This window comes from Nomascus leucogenys, chromosome 9, assembly GCF_006542625.1.
Source record: "Nomascus leucogenys isolate Asia chromosome 9, Asia_NLE_v1, whole genome shotgun sequence".
In the NCBI taxonomy this organism is placed as follows: Eukaryota; Metazoa; Chordata; class Mammalia; order Primates; family Hylobatidae; genus Nomascus; species Nomascus leucogenys.
Genome location: NC_044389.1, coordinates 12,796,859 through 12,813,166, shown reverse-complemented (window position 1 = coordinate 12,813,166; position 16,308 = coordinate 12,796,859). Strand labels below are relative to the sequence as shown.

General features: G+C 49.2%; 1 protein-coding gene across 4 annotated transcripts; it reads right to left on the bottom strand.

The window, feature by feature from the left end:
* Window positions 1–783: 783 nt before the first annotated feature.
* CHI3L1 (chitinase 3 like 1) lies at window positions 784–8,701 on the bottom strand. 4 transcript variants are annotated; one of them, XM_030818617.1, is made up of 10 exons: window positions 8,450–8,701; window positions 8,168–8,197; window positions 7,037–7,238; window positions 6,430–6,486; window positions 5,495–5,645; window positions 4,588–4,709; window positions 3,019–3,142; window positions 2,321–2,503; window positions 1,617–1,733; window positions 784–1,441 (listed from the first exon to the last, which is right to left on the bottom strand). In XM_030818617.1, exons 1-10 carry the CDS (start codon window positions 8,472–8,474, stop codon window positions 1,301–1,303), a joined length of 1,152 nt encoding a protein of 383 aa, XP_030674477.1. In that variant the 5' UTR covers window positions 8,475–8,701; the 3' UTR covers window positions 784–1,300. The 4 variants fall into 4 exon arrangements, with proteins under 4 accessions (XP_030674477.1, XP_030674480.1, XP_030674478.1 ...); XM_030818620.1 differs by lacking the exon at window positions 2,321–2,503; XM_030818618.1 differs by lacking the exon at window positions 8,168–8,197 and having other exon boundaries at window positions 8,450–8,582.
* Between the last annotated feature and the right edge of the window lie 7,607 nt (window positions 8,702–16,308).

Sequence of the window (16,308 nt, the reverse complement as noted above, 5' to 3'; positions counted from 1 at the left end):
TGGGAATTCAACAGAAGCCCGATGAGAGCATCTCCACCTCATAAAGGCTGAAAATCTGTCTATTGTTCTGAGTCACCCCATCACATCCTCCCGACCTCCTATCTCAGGCCAGCTTGAGCAGAGGTACTTTGATCTCTGAATAGTTGGAGGGATGAGTGTCAGGGGAGGGGTGAGCAGAACAAAGGGCTAAGCCCAGCACTAGGACTGTTGACAGATTTCAGCCCAGCCATGGAATGGGTTGCTTCCAAGGTAATCAGCTGCCCCTCACTGGGAGGCTGGAGGGCCATCTCTCAAGCACTCTGCAGGGACTCCAGTCCCAAGAGGCAGGAAGGGTGCATGAGATGACATCTGTATTTCCTGCTGGCCCTGAGGGTCCAGGGTTCAGGGCTTTCTAACCTGGTCCTGTGATGATCTCCCACCACCATCCCGTGGATCAGAAGAGATGGACTGTTGGGATGAAAAGCCTTCTTTCCCAGGGCCTGCTAGCCTTCAGGAAACAGAAAACGTTTCTTTCAACAGGGAATTTAATTTAGAAATCTGGATGGCAATGACTTTAATATTTGGAAGGCCATCAGCCATGCTTGGGTTAAGTCCAAGGCAGGTGAATCTGAGGACGCTGGCCTCCCACTGGGGCTCTCTGCGGCTAGGCAGAGGACATGGTGGCCTCATCTCTGCAAGCTCAGGGGTCCCAAGCCCCAGAGGAAGGAATCCAGACGAGATGGGGGAGGTGAGTCCAATGGGTCTAGTGGGCGCTCAAAGATAGACCAAAGCAAAGCGCCAATACACTGTTAAGCTCTTGTACTTTATTGAGCAGCTGTGGAATTAGGAAGGGGAAGTAGGATAGGGGACACGATTACGTTCCTAAGTGAAGGTTTCAAGCTGGGCTTTGCAGAGGGTATAATTAGTATGGTCACTGTGTCTTGTAGGATGTTTGGCTACTTGGTGATAGAGCTTGCCAAAATGGTGTCCTTTGATAAGGAGGGCTGGGGGGCAGGGAGTTGAAGAAATTCCCTTGCCAGGCTTGGGGGTCTGTAAACATTTCCATTAATCAACAAGTGTGTACTAGTCCCGAGTCTTACATTGTGATGCCTCACTATCCCCACAGCCGCATCCCTACCTCCCTGCCCACCAGGGCTGAGCTCAAATCTGTGTGTTGTGGCCCTCTGCATAGGCTCCAAGGGAGGGAGACTGAGGCTCAGCCTGGGACTCAGCAGGGCAGGTGATCAGGCTCCTGGCCAGCTGGAGCCAGAGGGGGACGGGGCATCCTTGGCCCCCGTGCTGTATGCAGAAGAACAGAGGGCTAAGTTGCAGCGAGTGCATCCTTGATGGCATTGATGAGAGGGAAGCGCAGATCCTGGCCGCAGAAGGAGCCCTGGAAGTCATCCAGATCCAGGGCCCATACCATGGCGCCCGCCAGCTGCCTGTCCTTCAGGTACTGCACCTGGCAGGGGAGGCCCAGAGGAGCAGGGCTGGGTTCCCTGATCCAGAGTGTGTACAGGGCACAGGTGCTCTGTGAGCCCAGCCCAGCCCTCAGTGCAAGGGACAGGAATCTGGCTGCTGGGAGCGGGGCCTCCTTCTTTCTGTTTGTCCTGAGGCGTGGCCTTGGGGAAACCTACCTTGCTTTTGATGCTTTCCTGGTCGTCGTATCCTACCCACTGGTTGCCCTTGGTGGCATAGGGGACCTGCTGGCCGAGGATTCTATGGACTGTGGCTCCGCGCAGGAAGTCACAGATCTGAGCAGATAACAGGGGAAAGGTAGTGTGGGGAGTCGTGCCGAGACCTTGCAGGTCACCAGGAGACGCCACTCTCCAAATCTCTTTTAGCTCCTGCTCCATCCCGCAGCCTCACTCTCTCCAGGGTCTGCAGGCTGCATGCGTCACACAAGTTTATATAAAACAGATGCAAATGTCCCAGAGATGGTGGCTGCCTTGGCTCTGCTTAGCTTCTTCCATTTAAACAGAGATGTGAGGCCTGCTGGTTGACACTGAGGACAGGCCCAAGGCCACACAGAGTAGCGGAGGCTAGAATGAGACAAAAAATCTGCCTCTTGACCTCTGCTCTTTCCTGGGCTGGAAGGAAGACCTCATAGCCAGAGGGATATCCCAGGGGCCTAGTGGTGCAGGCCCATGTGCCCGTACCTGCTGGAGACTTTCAGCAACAAATGTCCTAACCTCTCCCTTCCACTTCCTCAGGCATGTTGGGGCAACCAGACATTTTCTTTATTCCCAAAGGAGAAAAAGCAAGAACGTGGTGGGGAATCACCTTCCCCAGGGCTGCTGGTGGTGTGGGGGAATCCTACCTTCTCCCCTAACTCCATTACCTCATAGTAGGCAAGGGTCCCTGCCTCCTTGGTGAACCGGCCTGGAATTCCTGGTCCTGAGATTGGGGCTCCAACACCAGCCTCAGAAGAAGCCAGAGTGAAGCTCTTCCCGAAGGTGGGGATGCCCATCACCAGCTTACTGGCAGGAGCCCCCAGCCTCAACATGTACCCCACAGCATAGTCCTGGGTGGGGCAGGGTGGGAACAACGTGAGCAGTTAGTGCGCAGGTGCGGAAGGTTGAGCAATTAATACTGCCACCTTGGCAGGGGTTATAGGGATATGGTACACTGGGGATTCCCCAGTCCCTCCGGGAACTGATCATGTCACTTTAAAGTGAATTTTACAGTTTCATTCTTGAAAAAAAATCCTTTGAGGCATAGGAAGGGACCATTACTATTTGACAGATGCAGAAATCAGGTGGTTGGCTCTGGGGGCACAATGACTCCTACCTCCTCGGCTCCCAGCCTCTCTCCATTCGACCCCCTGCCCTCACTCTATTTACCCTGCAGACCACCTTCCCAGAGCAATGGAGCACACCCAGACTTTGGGCCTCAGTTTCCTTATCTGTGGAATGGGCCTCATAACCCCTCTCTTGCAGGACTGTACTGAGGACTAGAGGGGTTGGTGTGTAAGCACTGGCAGATGGCAGGTCTTGCGGCCCCTTCTTGGCCCCTCCCTCCCTACTTCTGGGAACTCACAGTGTTGCTGAATCTGTCAGGACTTGCATCCTCCTGGCCTCGGAACAGGGGACTGTGATGGCCTGTGGTCCCACGCCAGGCACCATGAAAATCGTAGGTCATGATGCTAATGAAATCCAGGTGTCTGAGGAGGAAGGGGATGGAGGGTGAGGCAGGAAATTATTAATAGAAAAGCTTTAGGCCGGGTGCGGTGGCTCACACCTGGAATCCCAGCATTTTGGGAGGCCGAGGCGGGTGGATCATGAGGTCAGGAGTTCAAGACCAGCCTGGCCAAGATGGTGAAACCCCGTCGCTACTAAAACTACAAAAATTAGCCAGGTGCGGTGGCAGGCACCTGTAGTCCCAGCTACTCGGGAGGCTGAGGCAGGAGAATCGCTTGAACCCGGGTGGCAGAGGTTGTGCCACTGCACTCCAGCCTGGGCAACAGGGTGAGATTTTGTTTCAAAAAAAAAAAAAAGAGAAAAGCTTTTGGGCTCCCATTTAAGGCCCCAGCAGGATGTGAACGAGGGAAGCAGACAGCAGCCGGACAGGTTGCTAGCCTGAACCCCAGCAGTCCCCAGTGACCTCGGTCCCCATTGCTGGCACACCTCCCTGTGCCACTCCAGGGCATGGGCTCAGGGTCCCACAAGGGTACTTCAGTCAAGAATGGGTCCTCTGTTATGCCCAGCACACGTTTGGGAGCTGGCCTCCATCCCACCTTACCCCCACCACTCCTGCCACGCTTGTCTTAGTGAAAGCAGATTAAAAGTAGCATCAACAGACAGCCTGGTGGGGAAAGAACAGGGCCAAAGGATGACCTGAACCTAAGATGACTGGGGTAGGAGGAGGTTTTGCACACCCGCACCGGTGAGCCCACTGGGGGTGGAGTGCATGAATACGGATATGTGGGGCAAATGGTTGACAGCCACCTGTTTCCCACCCTCTAAAGAATCCATTTAATTAAGCACTGAGTTTACACCTCCCTGGGATCCTAAAGAAAGCTCTGAAGTCATTTTGAAGAGTCTTTGTTCCTTACTCCCGGGTTTCCCGAGACCCACGGCTCTGCTCTCAGGAGAGATGAGGCTGCTTGGCTGTTCCTTGTTCCTCACAGGCATGAGGGGTGGGGTGAGGATGAGGCATGGGGCCAACAGGAAAGGGGGAGGCCTGTGTGTGTGAGAGAGCCTTGAGGATTCCCCAGCACTCTAGAAAGAGGCTGCTGTGCGGCCTCTCCAGCGCCCAGCCCTCTGCTGAGCCTGGCGTGGAGAAAATACTCTGCAATGGCTGGAGGGTTTGATTAGTTTTTCCACTTCCCTTTCCAAAATACTTTCATAGCAGCTCTCTCAACTGCTCAGCACAACAGCCCAAGCAAAAAAGGAAAGGCAAGGATTGTTATGCCTCATTTGACAGATGGGGAAACTGAGGCACAGGGCAGGGAAGTGACTTGCTCAAGGTCACACATCAAGGCTTTGGAAGAACAGGGACTGGAAGCCCAGTGTCCTCAGTCTACATGGAGTGCTAGGGCTGGGGGTGGCGGGGAAGCAGGAGCGTTGGCAGAGGTTCTGGGGAGGCTGCCTGGGGCAGGAGACTCACTGGGATATCTTGGCAATGTCATAGCTGCTGTCAATGGTGACCTTCCCCGCAGACACTGCTGCGCTGAGCAGGAGCTGCTTTTTCCCTGGCTGGGCTTCCTTTGCAAATTCGGCCTTCATTTCCTAGATGGGAGACAGGGAGGTGAGAGAAAGGGTCCCAAGTGGCATGAGAGGTAGACTCGTCGAGGGGTGCCTAGGTCTCTGCGCATCCCATTTGCTGTGCTCCCCAGCCTGCCTGGGGCCTAGTGGAAGTGATAAAGTGGCTCATCAGTGGTCCCATCCTCAGGTCACCCATCCTTTTCCTAAAAAATTGACTAATCTTGTCCCCAAACCCATGCACACCCATCAGCACTCAATTACTCCCTGTCCTGGAGGGAGCATCGGAACAGTGGGTGACCCCTATTGGCCTGCAGATGACTTTGGGAGACATTTGCCTTTCAGTCTGTGCTTTGTTCTAGCTGGTACATGAAATCCCAAAGTTAAAGTGATTTCTGTTGGTATTGTGAACAATTTGTTTAGACTCTCCTTCTGCCCCTGGTAACTGCAGATGCTTAGGCTGCCCCCAGGCAGAGCTGAGAGCTGCTGGACACAGTGCATGCTGGGTATGGTTGGCATCAGTATGGGCTCGAAGGGTGGACAATGGGCATTGCACTAAGTGGGTAGTGATGAGTGGGTGCTCCGCTCAGTCACAACCTTCCACCTCTTAGAACCCCACTCCCACCTCCCACCATGGTCACAAGAAGCCTTCCTTTCTATGTGAGATCTTCAGGGCACAGGGTCCCAGGACACTGCCCCGAGGCTGAAGTCTCTCTTCAGCCTCAGGAGGACAGCAGCTGATGCCGCCTTCTAGCCCACCCCATTCCCTCATGCCTGCCCACCTCCCTTCCTGTCCCTGACCTGACCAGCACCTTGATCAGGGTGGTAAAATGTTGCTTGTCTCTCCGTCCAGGGTAAAGCCAGGCAAGGTCCAGCCCATCAAAGCCATGGGTGCGCAGAAATGGCGGTACTGATTTGATGAAAGTGCGGCGACTCTGGGTGTTGGAGGCTATCTTGGAAAATCTAGGACCAAAATCAGCCCCGTAGCATGCTCAGCACTGATATGCTAGGTGCCTTGGTCTTCTGGTGGGGTTTCCAGGACCTGCAGAGCTGGGATCCTGAGGCCACACAGCTCGGGGAGGGCATGATTGGGACAGGGGTCACCTCCAGGCATGCATGTGCTTTAGAGCCACGCATTCCAGGTTTCCAAGTCTGGCTCTATCACTTACTAGTCAGCCACTGTGAAAGGTTATAACCTGAGTCTCAGTTTCATCATCTGTAAAATGGGGACAATTATAACAGCTCACCTTGCTGTTGTGAGGACAACATGGGATCATGGGGAGACAGGGTGCTGGACACACAGAGAGAACCCAGCACATGGGTGCCAAAGATGGCCATACCCACCCCCATTTCAAGCCCTGCTCCAACCCCACCTAATCTGAAGACTACTCCCAGGGTCTCCCCACTCCTCAATTTCCTCATTGGTTTCCATCTCTCTCTTTCCAGCCTTAATGGCAGTAGCCCTAGAAGTCCCATATTTTCCGGCCTGTGAGGTAGTAAGTAGAGCATCGGCAGGGAATTGGGAGATCCACTGTTAACCTGCTGTGTGACTCTTGGCAAGTCCCGCTCCCTCTCTGGGCTCTGCTTTCTTTGCTGCACATCAGGCAGGCCCCTGATAACCAGGTAGGACTTGTACCTAACCAGTCTGGAGCCCCTGGAACATCCATACAGTGGGTGGGGGAGACCCAAGCTCCTCATTCCTATGCCATCATCCTCTGCTGTCCTGCCCCTGGGGAGAGGCTCCTACCTTTGAGAGCCAAAGTTCCATCCTCCGACAGACAGGAGAGTCTTCAGGTTGGGGTTCCTGTGGAGCACAGGAGGTGGGGAGGGCAGGAGTGGAATGATATTGTCACGACCCTGGGTGGCCCTATGTCTGAGAGGCCATAGTAGGTTTCCTGCTTTGGGTGAGAGGCTGGGTTAGGTCGCTGATGTCCTCCCATAGGACATCATGGGAATCCCATAGAGATTCATAGTGGTGGATCTCTGAGGGGTCACAGGCTTCATGGGAGTTACTCTGAGGTCTGCTGCCCATTTTTGTTTTTCCCAGTGGAAAAGACAGAGTATGGCAAAGTAGAGTCATTCTCATTTTCCATGCTCCCTGGAAAGCACATTAAGGGGAGGAGAGGGCTTCCCTCTCCCAAAGGGGCTCAGCTGCGCTTCCATCTACAGTCTGTCATCACCCCAAATATTGCCCAGCACCTACGGTCATCCCCTCCACCCATTTAAGCCAAGCCCCTCTAATTCTCCAACCATAGGTGAGTAGGGTGGGGCCTCGCCCATCCTCCTGGGTGGAGTTGCCCTGCCCTGGGACCAGCCCAGCTGGTCCCTCCTCTCCTGGCCAGCCGTGGCCCAACCTGTTGTTGAGTGTGTTGAGCATGCCGTAGAGTGTCACATCATTCCACTCCCAGGTGTCGATGTGATCGTTGCTTATATTGGCAAAGCTGTAGATGATGTGGGTACAGAGGAAGCGGTCAATGGCATCTGGGAAGCAGCTCCCATCGCCTTCCCGGTACTGGGACCAGCTGGTGTAGTAGCAGACCAGTTTGTATGCAGAGCCTGAAGGAGAAGTCTTGGGTGGGGCCTGGGCCAGGATTCGGCAAGAGACCTCAGGCTGAACCCAGAGCTGAGCACCAATAGAGTGTGGGGGTGGGTAGGGAGAAGTGGGGTGCAGATTGTGAGCAAAGTCAGAATTCTTAAATGAAAGGAGCTGGTTCAGGTCCCCCTCCCTCTGGGGAGTTCCCTGACTGGTGAAAATGAGGCCTATTCTGAAAATGCTTAGAAAAGATCAAATGCAGGGGATGAATACGATACAGGCACTGTGTGGGGGAAGGGTAGCAGCTGGTGAATAAGGGTGAAATGGGACTTGGTGCCAGCACAGCAGGCTTCCTGGAAGCAGTGGCTTTGTGGGAGGGGAAGGCCCAAGATAGCCTGTGTCACAGATGGCCCTGGCTTTCAGGCTGGCACCTTTAGTGACCTGCAGTGAGGTCCTTCATCCATGAGGGACTCTGGCTCACCCTTCTCTGCCTCCTGGTGAGAGTGCCTCTAACTTGTAACCCACCCAGAATGGCAGTCCTGTGCTCCCTCGGCATGTCCCCCAAGCTGGGGCACAATATCACAACGGACCAGGAAGTCCTTCCTCGCCTCTAATTCTGTTTCTCCTTCTGCAAACAATGTGGGCATCGCGCATCCAAGCAGCTACTGGGCAACTGTACTAGCGGCTCCCAGGGGCTGTCAGTCAAAGCCTTCACTGAACCAGGACCTTTTAAAGTTTCTTATTTTGAGAATTTTCACATATACCAAAGAGTACAGTAAAATAAACATCCATATACTCCTCATTCTGGTTTAGCAAACGTGAATACTTCGAAGCCATTGGAAGCACAGAAGAAACTGGCAAAGTGTTCCCCTGGAGCTAAGACCTCCTCCACACCTGCCCTGTGCCCTCACCACGCCTCTGGACTTAAAGTGGCGGTGGAGGGATTACTCACAGCACTGCAGCAGCACCAGGACCACAAAGCCTGAAGAGAAATCCAGGATCAGACCCCTGCAAGTGCATCCTGCCCTTCTACCCTGCTCCCTCCCCCAAGCAACTGAGACCCCTCCCTCCCTCCCTGCCTCCTGGTTGCAGCCTCAGTCCCTCCCCTGGCTCTGCTTCCCCTCCCCCTCTCCCCACTCCCTTAGTCCCTCACCCAGCAGGCAGATGGCTCTGCGGGCTGTCTGGGCCTGAAAACCCACAACTCTGATGGATTGACCTTGGCTAGCCCAGATACCTGTTTGAGCCGCCTTCACACCCATTCTGGCTGCAGCAGAGCAGGGCAGGGTGTGGCCTCTTCCCTTGCCCACGGCTCCTGGTGCCAGCTACCTAGACAGGGCCTCTTCCCCAGGCCCTGTACTTCCTTTATATACCTGTCCCACTCCACTCCCCCGCGCGGCAAACCAGCCCTTTTATGGGAACTGAGCTATGTGTCAATGAAGGAATGACGAGGCTGGCAAGTGGAGGCGGGGGAGTACTATGGATTACCAGAGGAGGGTTGAGAAACCGCAGAGTTTTGAAAACTTGGGTCAGGTCTTCATGAGGCACCTGCCAGCAGAAGAGCCACGAGGGTGATGATGGGGGGCTTCCGGAGATGTGACTCAGCCGCATTTCCCAGCCTTCCTCCCACTCCTGCACCCCACCACTGGCCTTTCTTGCCAGGAATTTCCTGGCTTTTCTGGCAGCCTCTACCTTTGCATCTTCAGCATTCACTCCAGGCCCCTGGCCAGGTGGAAACTGGGCACAATTTAGTTACGTAAGCCACAGTGCCCTAAACAAGGCTGTTGTTTTCTTCCCAGGCTCAGCATTGCCCTGCTTGACCTACCCTCCTACCCTGCCCCTCACACTTTCTGTCTTCAGGCTGGGTAAGGGCCAGAGAGCCTTGGGAGGAAGGAAAGCAAAGAGCCTGAAACTGAGCGCTCCCTTTTGGGCCCATGTCTGCTTTTTTTTTTTTTTTTTTTTCAATTTACATGCTGATTATTTAGAGGGAAAGATGGGGAAATTCCCAAGAATGCTTTAAGCCCTGGTGCTGTTTTGCTTCTGTTTTGAAATTCCCATAAAGAGAGAGGATCTTTTGCAAGCTCGGTGCTGCAGTGAGGCACCACGGAGAACATACAGGCCCTGCGGGGCGGCTGCACTGAGCATCTCACATCAGTCAGCTCCCCTGCTCTCTCAGTGAGGCTTTGGAACCCAAGCCTGATGATACAGCCCCTCTCTAAATCCTTCAGTGATCTCTCATCACTCCTAGGACAAGAACAAAACTTCTTAACGAGGCTCTCTGCTTGATTACGTCCCTGTTTGTGGATACTTTTTTTTTTTTTGGCCAAATATCCAGGACAACTCCATTCTTTGCAGGCTTAACATTAATTAATAGGCAGTGAGTGAAAAGTTCAGACCTCCAAGAGCCAGAATGGGTCCGAGGGCTTCTCAAGAAAGTACCTTTATTTTTCACTAACGTTAGGTAATACTCAAATTTTTCCAGGCTGGTTTTGCAGCTCTCTCTTGGTGAGGTCTCTCTCCTCTCTCCCTCTTCTCTCCCTCTCTCCCTTTCTCTTCCTTTAAAACTCAGCCAGTGCCTTCCCTTCATTGTAAGAGGGGTGGACAAAAAGTGGCTTGTCCAGAATCATGCTCGGTGAATACTAAAGGGGCATCAGTTTTCCTTTTTAAGATGACTGCCTCCATTTGTACCCAAGATGATTGACAGCAATGACAGTCAATGATAGCTTCTTCTTGTTCATTTGGGGCACTGAGAGGAGGACTTGTAATTTCTAATAGTGATATTATGAAGTGGCATGCAGATGCAAAGTTTTTCATCACAGAGCACAGGATGTTAAGAAAACACCTCCTATTTTCATTGGCTCCCTTTGTTAAAAATTATTTCATAGACTTAGATTGGCCCAAGCCTTGTTGTCCTATGCTCCCTCAAGCTCAGTTTATTAATTCCACATGTTCTGCCTCAAGGCAGCTTTGTAACAACAAATGGCCAAGATATCCCCTGGGCCTGTGTTAGCAGGATTGGCCAAGGGTCTCATAGGCTCACCACCTCCCAGCCTTATCTCAGGCCATGACCCCCACACTCCCTATATTCCACTCATGCTTGTATGTCTTCTTTTAAATCCTTATATTTGCTCTACTGACTCCCACCACAGGGCCTTTATATATGACATCCACTTGCCTGTAAATAACGATGAAAGATCTGAGATTTTATGCTACTTGCAAATTAATGAGATAGCTACAGTTTCGTGGATGTTGGTAGAAGACACGAGACTCCTAGGTCAGAGACAAAGGACTTTATTATCCATGGCACAGCAAGGAGCATGAACTTCATGTTTGGGTCAGTTCCCCTTAGCCCCCAAGTCTCACAAGAGCAGTGTTGGAGGAGCCCAGGTAGATGCCGTGAATTCAATGAGTTACATCACAGCAGAGGAATCCCTAGTTTAAGGAATCCAAATCTTTCATGATGAGCAGTAAGCCTTCTCACCTTGGCCAGCCCAAGATAAGGGAGACATTATCTTTATTACTGGACAGTAAACAAATCTGCATTTTGGTCTGGAGGCGGACACTATTTCTGTCTTCCAAGGCTGTTTGCTGTACAAACATCACTAAAAAGATTGCCTAGAACAAAGAAACCAGTGCCTCTGCCCATAAGCTGTGCAGGAAATGCAGGCAACCAATGGAGAACTGTGGATGGAGAACTGCGGATGGAGAATTGCGGCCTAACACTGCTCTTCTTTGACTGCTTTATTCTTCCTCATCCTTCAGATTGCAGCTCAGCAGTCACCTTGTCTGCAGAAAAGGCAGTCTCCAGGTGACAGAAAACCCACTATAGGGCTGTCAGAGCACTTTATACCTCTCTCCTTAACACCTGACTCAGTTGTAATTTTATATGTTGTGTGTGGGAGTGGATGTTTTATTGTTTGCCTCCCTCACTAGACTATAAACTCAGTAAAGGCAAGGGCTGGGTCATTTTGTCCACCTTTGTATCTATCCCCAGTGCTTGAGACATAGTAGATGCTCAGTAAAGTACTTGTTGAATAAATGAACAAATGAGCTCAAAATGGTGCATAACTTCACACTCTTATATGTTGAGTTTAAACCTTGATGTTCTCAAAATTTCATCTCATTCAATCGTTTTTGTTACCCTGTGATGAACTGACTCAGGAGGTGCCATAAAACCACAAAACAAGCTTCCTGACTTAATTTCCCTAATCAAACATTTCTAGGCCCCACAGTACATTGATAGTGTTCAACCAATGCTTATTAAGCAAGTGTACTAGACTAGTTGCCTTCCACTGAGGTAGACAGTAGAGACAGAAAGGTGAATGGGAACAGAGAGGCAGTCCCTGTCCTCATGAAGCATACGGTCTGGCAAAGAAGATGGACATTAAACAAAGAAAAACAAGTAATATATTACAAAGGAAGGGCAAGTGTTAGCCTGCCCCCTGCCCACCGTTCCCTACACACAAAAATTTGTGCAAAAACCTGGGGCAGGAAGAGGCTGTTATGTTCAGGAACTAGAAGAATTCAAGAGTGGTTGAGGCATGGAATTAGCAGGAGGGAGATCGAGGGAGGCACAAGATGAGGCTGGATCAGGAGCCAGAGGGTGGACATTACCACCATTCAGAAAACAAGTTCCTGGGAGCTTGGGCTGGCCCCTTGGGCACAGTGGTTTTGAGGATTCCTTCATTTTGCGTGGCGTGTCAGAGCAAACAGAGGTGGTGTTGATGCCCCACCAAATACTTGAGGAGAATTCTCTCTTTTACAAGTAGTCTCTTCCTCCAGAGGGTGGACTTCTGCCAGGCAGGAATTCAAATCATCTCCAAATCCTCAGCTCGGTGGTGGTGCTGGCAGACAGTAGAAGCTATCGAAGACTCAGAGGCAGAAACACTTAGAGAAGAAAACAGTTGCTTGTGAAAAGCGGAAGCGAGTCAGATTTCAGAATGACTGGCTCGTCAAATACAAAACGCAACAAGTATTTGAAGGGGGAAAAAATGACCCAAGGTTATCACGTTTGGTGGAGATCAGCATCATTTTTACAACACGTCTTCACTTATCAGCATAGCAAAAATCAGGGATGAAATTGCTTTTTTCGGGGAATTATTTTTTTCTTTTTGAGACAGAGTCTCACTCTGTCACCCAGGTTGGAGTGCCGTGGCGTGATCTGGGCTCACTGCAGCTTCGACCTTCTGGACTCAAGCCATCCTCCTGCCTCAGCCTCCCAAAGTGCTGGGATCAATGGCGTGTGCAACCATACCCAGCTGGGAATACAAATTTATGGGAAATAGCCAAGGCTTATTATTTTGGTGTCTTAAACCAGTCAGGATAATCTATTATTTTTAGCTTATCTCCAGATGCAAATTATTCCCATCCCCACCCTGCAGTGGTACTTGGTCATGAATGAAGCCAGCAGAGTGAAGAGTTGGGCTTTGCGTCTACGGATTTTCCTTCCTTGTGGGCAAGTCCTTGCCATTGAGGCATGGGTTTAACCGTATATGTTGCTTAATAACTTCCTGATGCAGCATTGTCAAATTGATATTTTGTTTTATTTGACCAAAATTTATTTATATTGACATAACAGGAGATGTTGATGAATAAATAAATACTTTCTTTTTGTTTGGCTAGCAAAACCAGAGCCACATTATATTAATGCTTTACAGTGAGCTTCTGTCTGGAGGCTTTGTAAAGCCCCTAGGGCTGGGAAGAAATTATTTTATGTGTGAAGTATTATATCAGCACCATTTTCTCTAAGATTCCATGTGTAAATATTCCCAGATTGCCAGGAAATGTAGGTTTTATTTATTTATTTATTTTACTACCTCTAAGGCTGGAATTTCATCAGTTCCAAAGCCATACCAGAGTTTTCTAGAGGACTTCATAGGTGTCATTTCCACATGTAAAATGTAGTCTTTATTCCTTAATAGTGGCTTATCATATAACAAAAATTCTTTGCTTGGCCAAATTTCAGTCGGGCTTCTGAATCTTCTCCTAGGCCCATCTGTGCACTTCCTTGTAAAATCCAGTTTTAGCAAAGAGCCCTGCTAAGTCAATTTAGCAAGAACCCCGTACTCTCGACATCTGAATACCCTTGACATCTGACCAGGTTTCTTGTCCTTCATCATGCCCCAGGGGATGTCTGACCACCCTGGCCTGTCTGCAGCAAGAATCCTGTTAGGTCCGTTTAGCCAGAATCCCCCTTACTCCTGTTTCCTCTTAGTAACTTCTGTCCACTGACCCCCCGGTCCTTAGCTACTGGTTTCCATTTGCCCCTGCTGTATTCAGAGTTGAGCCCAATCTCTCCCCACAACTGCAAGATCCCACTGCCCTGGTTCCTGTACCTATCATGAAGATCTTGGATAAAGACGTCCTTACATACTTCAACAAGTGGCATTGGATAATTTTTTTCTTTAACACATACCTAATTAAATGGAATTTTGGCATGATCAGTATCCAATTATTTTCTGGTAAGAAAAAGGACAGATTCTCATTGGATCTATATAAATAACATGATCATAAACATTCATTCTATCTAGAAGTGAATAAGCTATATTAATTTATTTGGTTCCAATTTTCCCCCCTCAAATTTATAACATAGGATATTTGATCATAAAAAGTAAAGGAACTTGTAAAAGCACTGATAACAGGAAAAAACATAAACTGTGCTTGTTCTGTCCTCTCACTCAACACAACAAACACCATCAACACAGGAGACTTCTGCCACCAAATGTGTGGGTCTCTCCCCATCACCAAGCAAGCATTTGCAATGGATACCAGCTGGGTGTCCTCCAGTTCAATTCTGATGCTCTCGGCCTGCAAAGAGCATCAGATCCCAGAGGTTGAGGGCTCAGTCCTACAAGACTGCCGCCCCTTCAGGCACCAACCACAAGTCTGGGCCTCTGGAACTTTTGACCGATCACCTTCAAGTTGGGGTTCCCACATTCACCTCTTTAGGTTTAATTTGTTAGAGTGGTTCACAGAACTCAGGGAAACACATTTATCGGTGCATTATAAAAGATATTACAAAGTATGAAGATGCTGACATACACAGGGCGAGGTATGGGGAAGGGGCTTGGAGCGTTCATGCCCTCCCTGGGGGTGCCGCTCTCCAGGAACCTCCACATGCTCAGCTACCTGGAAGTGCTCTGTACCCAGTCATCGTGGGTCTTTATGGAGACTTCATTGGGTAGTCATGATTGACAACCATGTAGAAATGTGATTGGACAAGAAGGATGTGGTCTAATACTAATAGATGCAATAGGGAAACCCAGCAAGGGCTGTCTGTTCAGCTTCTTATTGGCCTCTACGCGGCATTCCTTCCTCCCCGGAACTGGGCAGACTCTCTTTTGAAACAGGGGTCTTAGGACCTACAGTCTGACAAGGTAGGTCGGGGGGTTTCTTTATGATCAGAAAAGGAGAAAGGTTAGAGTATATTTTTATTGTCTAAGGCCTGCTTCTGAGGCCCAAGACACCCCAACATTAAACGCAAGATTGTAACAAGAGCTGCGGGAGTTATGAATACTCTTCTGTAGACAAGTCCAATCAATACAGGTCATTATAATCTGATTAGGCTGTACAGTGAACTTCTGTCCGGAGGCTTTGTAAAGCCCTTAGGGCTAGGAAGAAATTGCTTTTATGTGTGAAGTATTATATCAGTGCTATTTTCTTTAAGATTGCCGCATTTGTTAATATTCCTAGCCTGCCAGAAAATGCAGATTTTTTTTCTTCTTTTAAAATTGTCCTGATGATATATTAGTTTATAATCTATATTAAGATTTCCCATGGGATTTTTTTCCTTTTGAAATTTGAAAGTTCAATTGGGACGAAGTGACATTTAAAGAGTGCTCCCATGTGCTGTATGTATAAAAACCAACACTGGATTTGAAGACATAGGTTGGAAAAAAAAAGGTTAGCTATCTCATTAATAATTTGTAGATTGATTACATGTTGAAATGTTAATATTGTGGGTATATTGGGTCAAATAAAATATATTATTAAAATCTTTTAAAAGAGTGCCTTACTCCAGTTTGTGTAGGTATAATATGTTAAATTGAGAATGAGAGAGTAAGCAGATTTTTTTCTGATCTTAATTAAAATAAAATATCGATCATAATGAAACCAATTCTTATTCCACTTAGTTCTAGGTAATTCATTTTTGTTTTGTTGGTCTTGGGTTAGGTAGACCAAACCTTCTTCTATAAAATTGTATGCTTTCTGATCAGCTGCTCTCACTCTGTATGCAACTACTCAACATGGCCCTTGTAGCAGGAAAGCAGCCGTGAGAATACTGACCTAAGGAGCATGACTGTGTTCCAATGAAACTTTATTTAAGGCCGGGCGTGGTGGCTCAAGCCTGTAATTCCAGCACTTTGGGAGGCCGAGACGGGCGGATCACGAGGTCAGGAGATAGAGACCATCCTGGCTAACACGGTGAAACCCCGTCTCTACTAAAAATACAAAAAATTAGCCGGGAGTGGTGGTGGGCGCCTGTAGTCCCAGCTACTCGCGAGGCTGAGGCAGGAGAATGGTGTGAACCCGGGGGGCGGAGCTTGCAGTGAGCCGAGATTGCGCCACTGCACTCCAGCCTGGGCGACAGAGCGAGACTCCGTCTCAAAGACAAAAAACAAACAAACAAAAAAACAACTTTATTAAAAAAAAAAAGTGACAGCCAGTTTTCTGACCCCTATTCTAGAGTCTAGACCAAAACCACTCTAGGGAATCTGAGTCAGTCCCTTGGTTCAGTCTAACAGGTCCAATGCCAGCTTATAGACGGAAGCCCATATCCATGGGTGTTTATGTCCTGTGATATCAATAGTCCTGATCTTTAGCTTGTAGCAGGAACCTTTAATATATGGAAGGAAAACGGAAACATCACCCATGTGTAATAAAATTAAATGGTTCTGGTTAATCAGCTAGAATGGAGGAGAATGGAGTCTTTTATTAAGGTATAATGTGCAATCCATTTGTATGAGAGTGGGACATTAACAAATCTCCAGGGCCTTAATTTTATCTTTATGGGTAAGAATGTCACCAATTGACAAGGATATTTAAACCTAGAGACAACATTTGAAATAAATGACATATGATAAGACACATAATTAA

Coding starts and splice junctions, on each gene's coding strand:
- CHI3L1 (XM_030818617.1), bottom strand. CDS start 8,474: ATGGGTGTGAAGGCGGCTCAAACAG. Junction 6,487..7,036: donor CTCAACACACTCAACAACAG/GTTGGGCCACGG, acceptor TGTGCTCCACAG/GAACCCCAACCTGAAGACTC. Junction 2,504..3,018: donor CTGACAGATTCAGCAACACT/GTGAGTTCCCAG, acceptor TGCCCCACCCAG/GACTATGCTGTGGGGTACAT.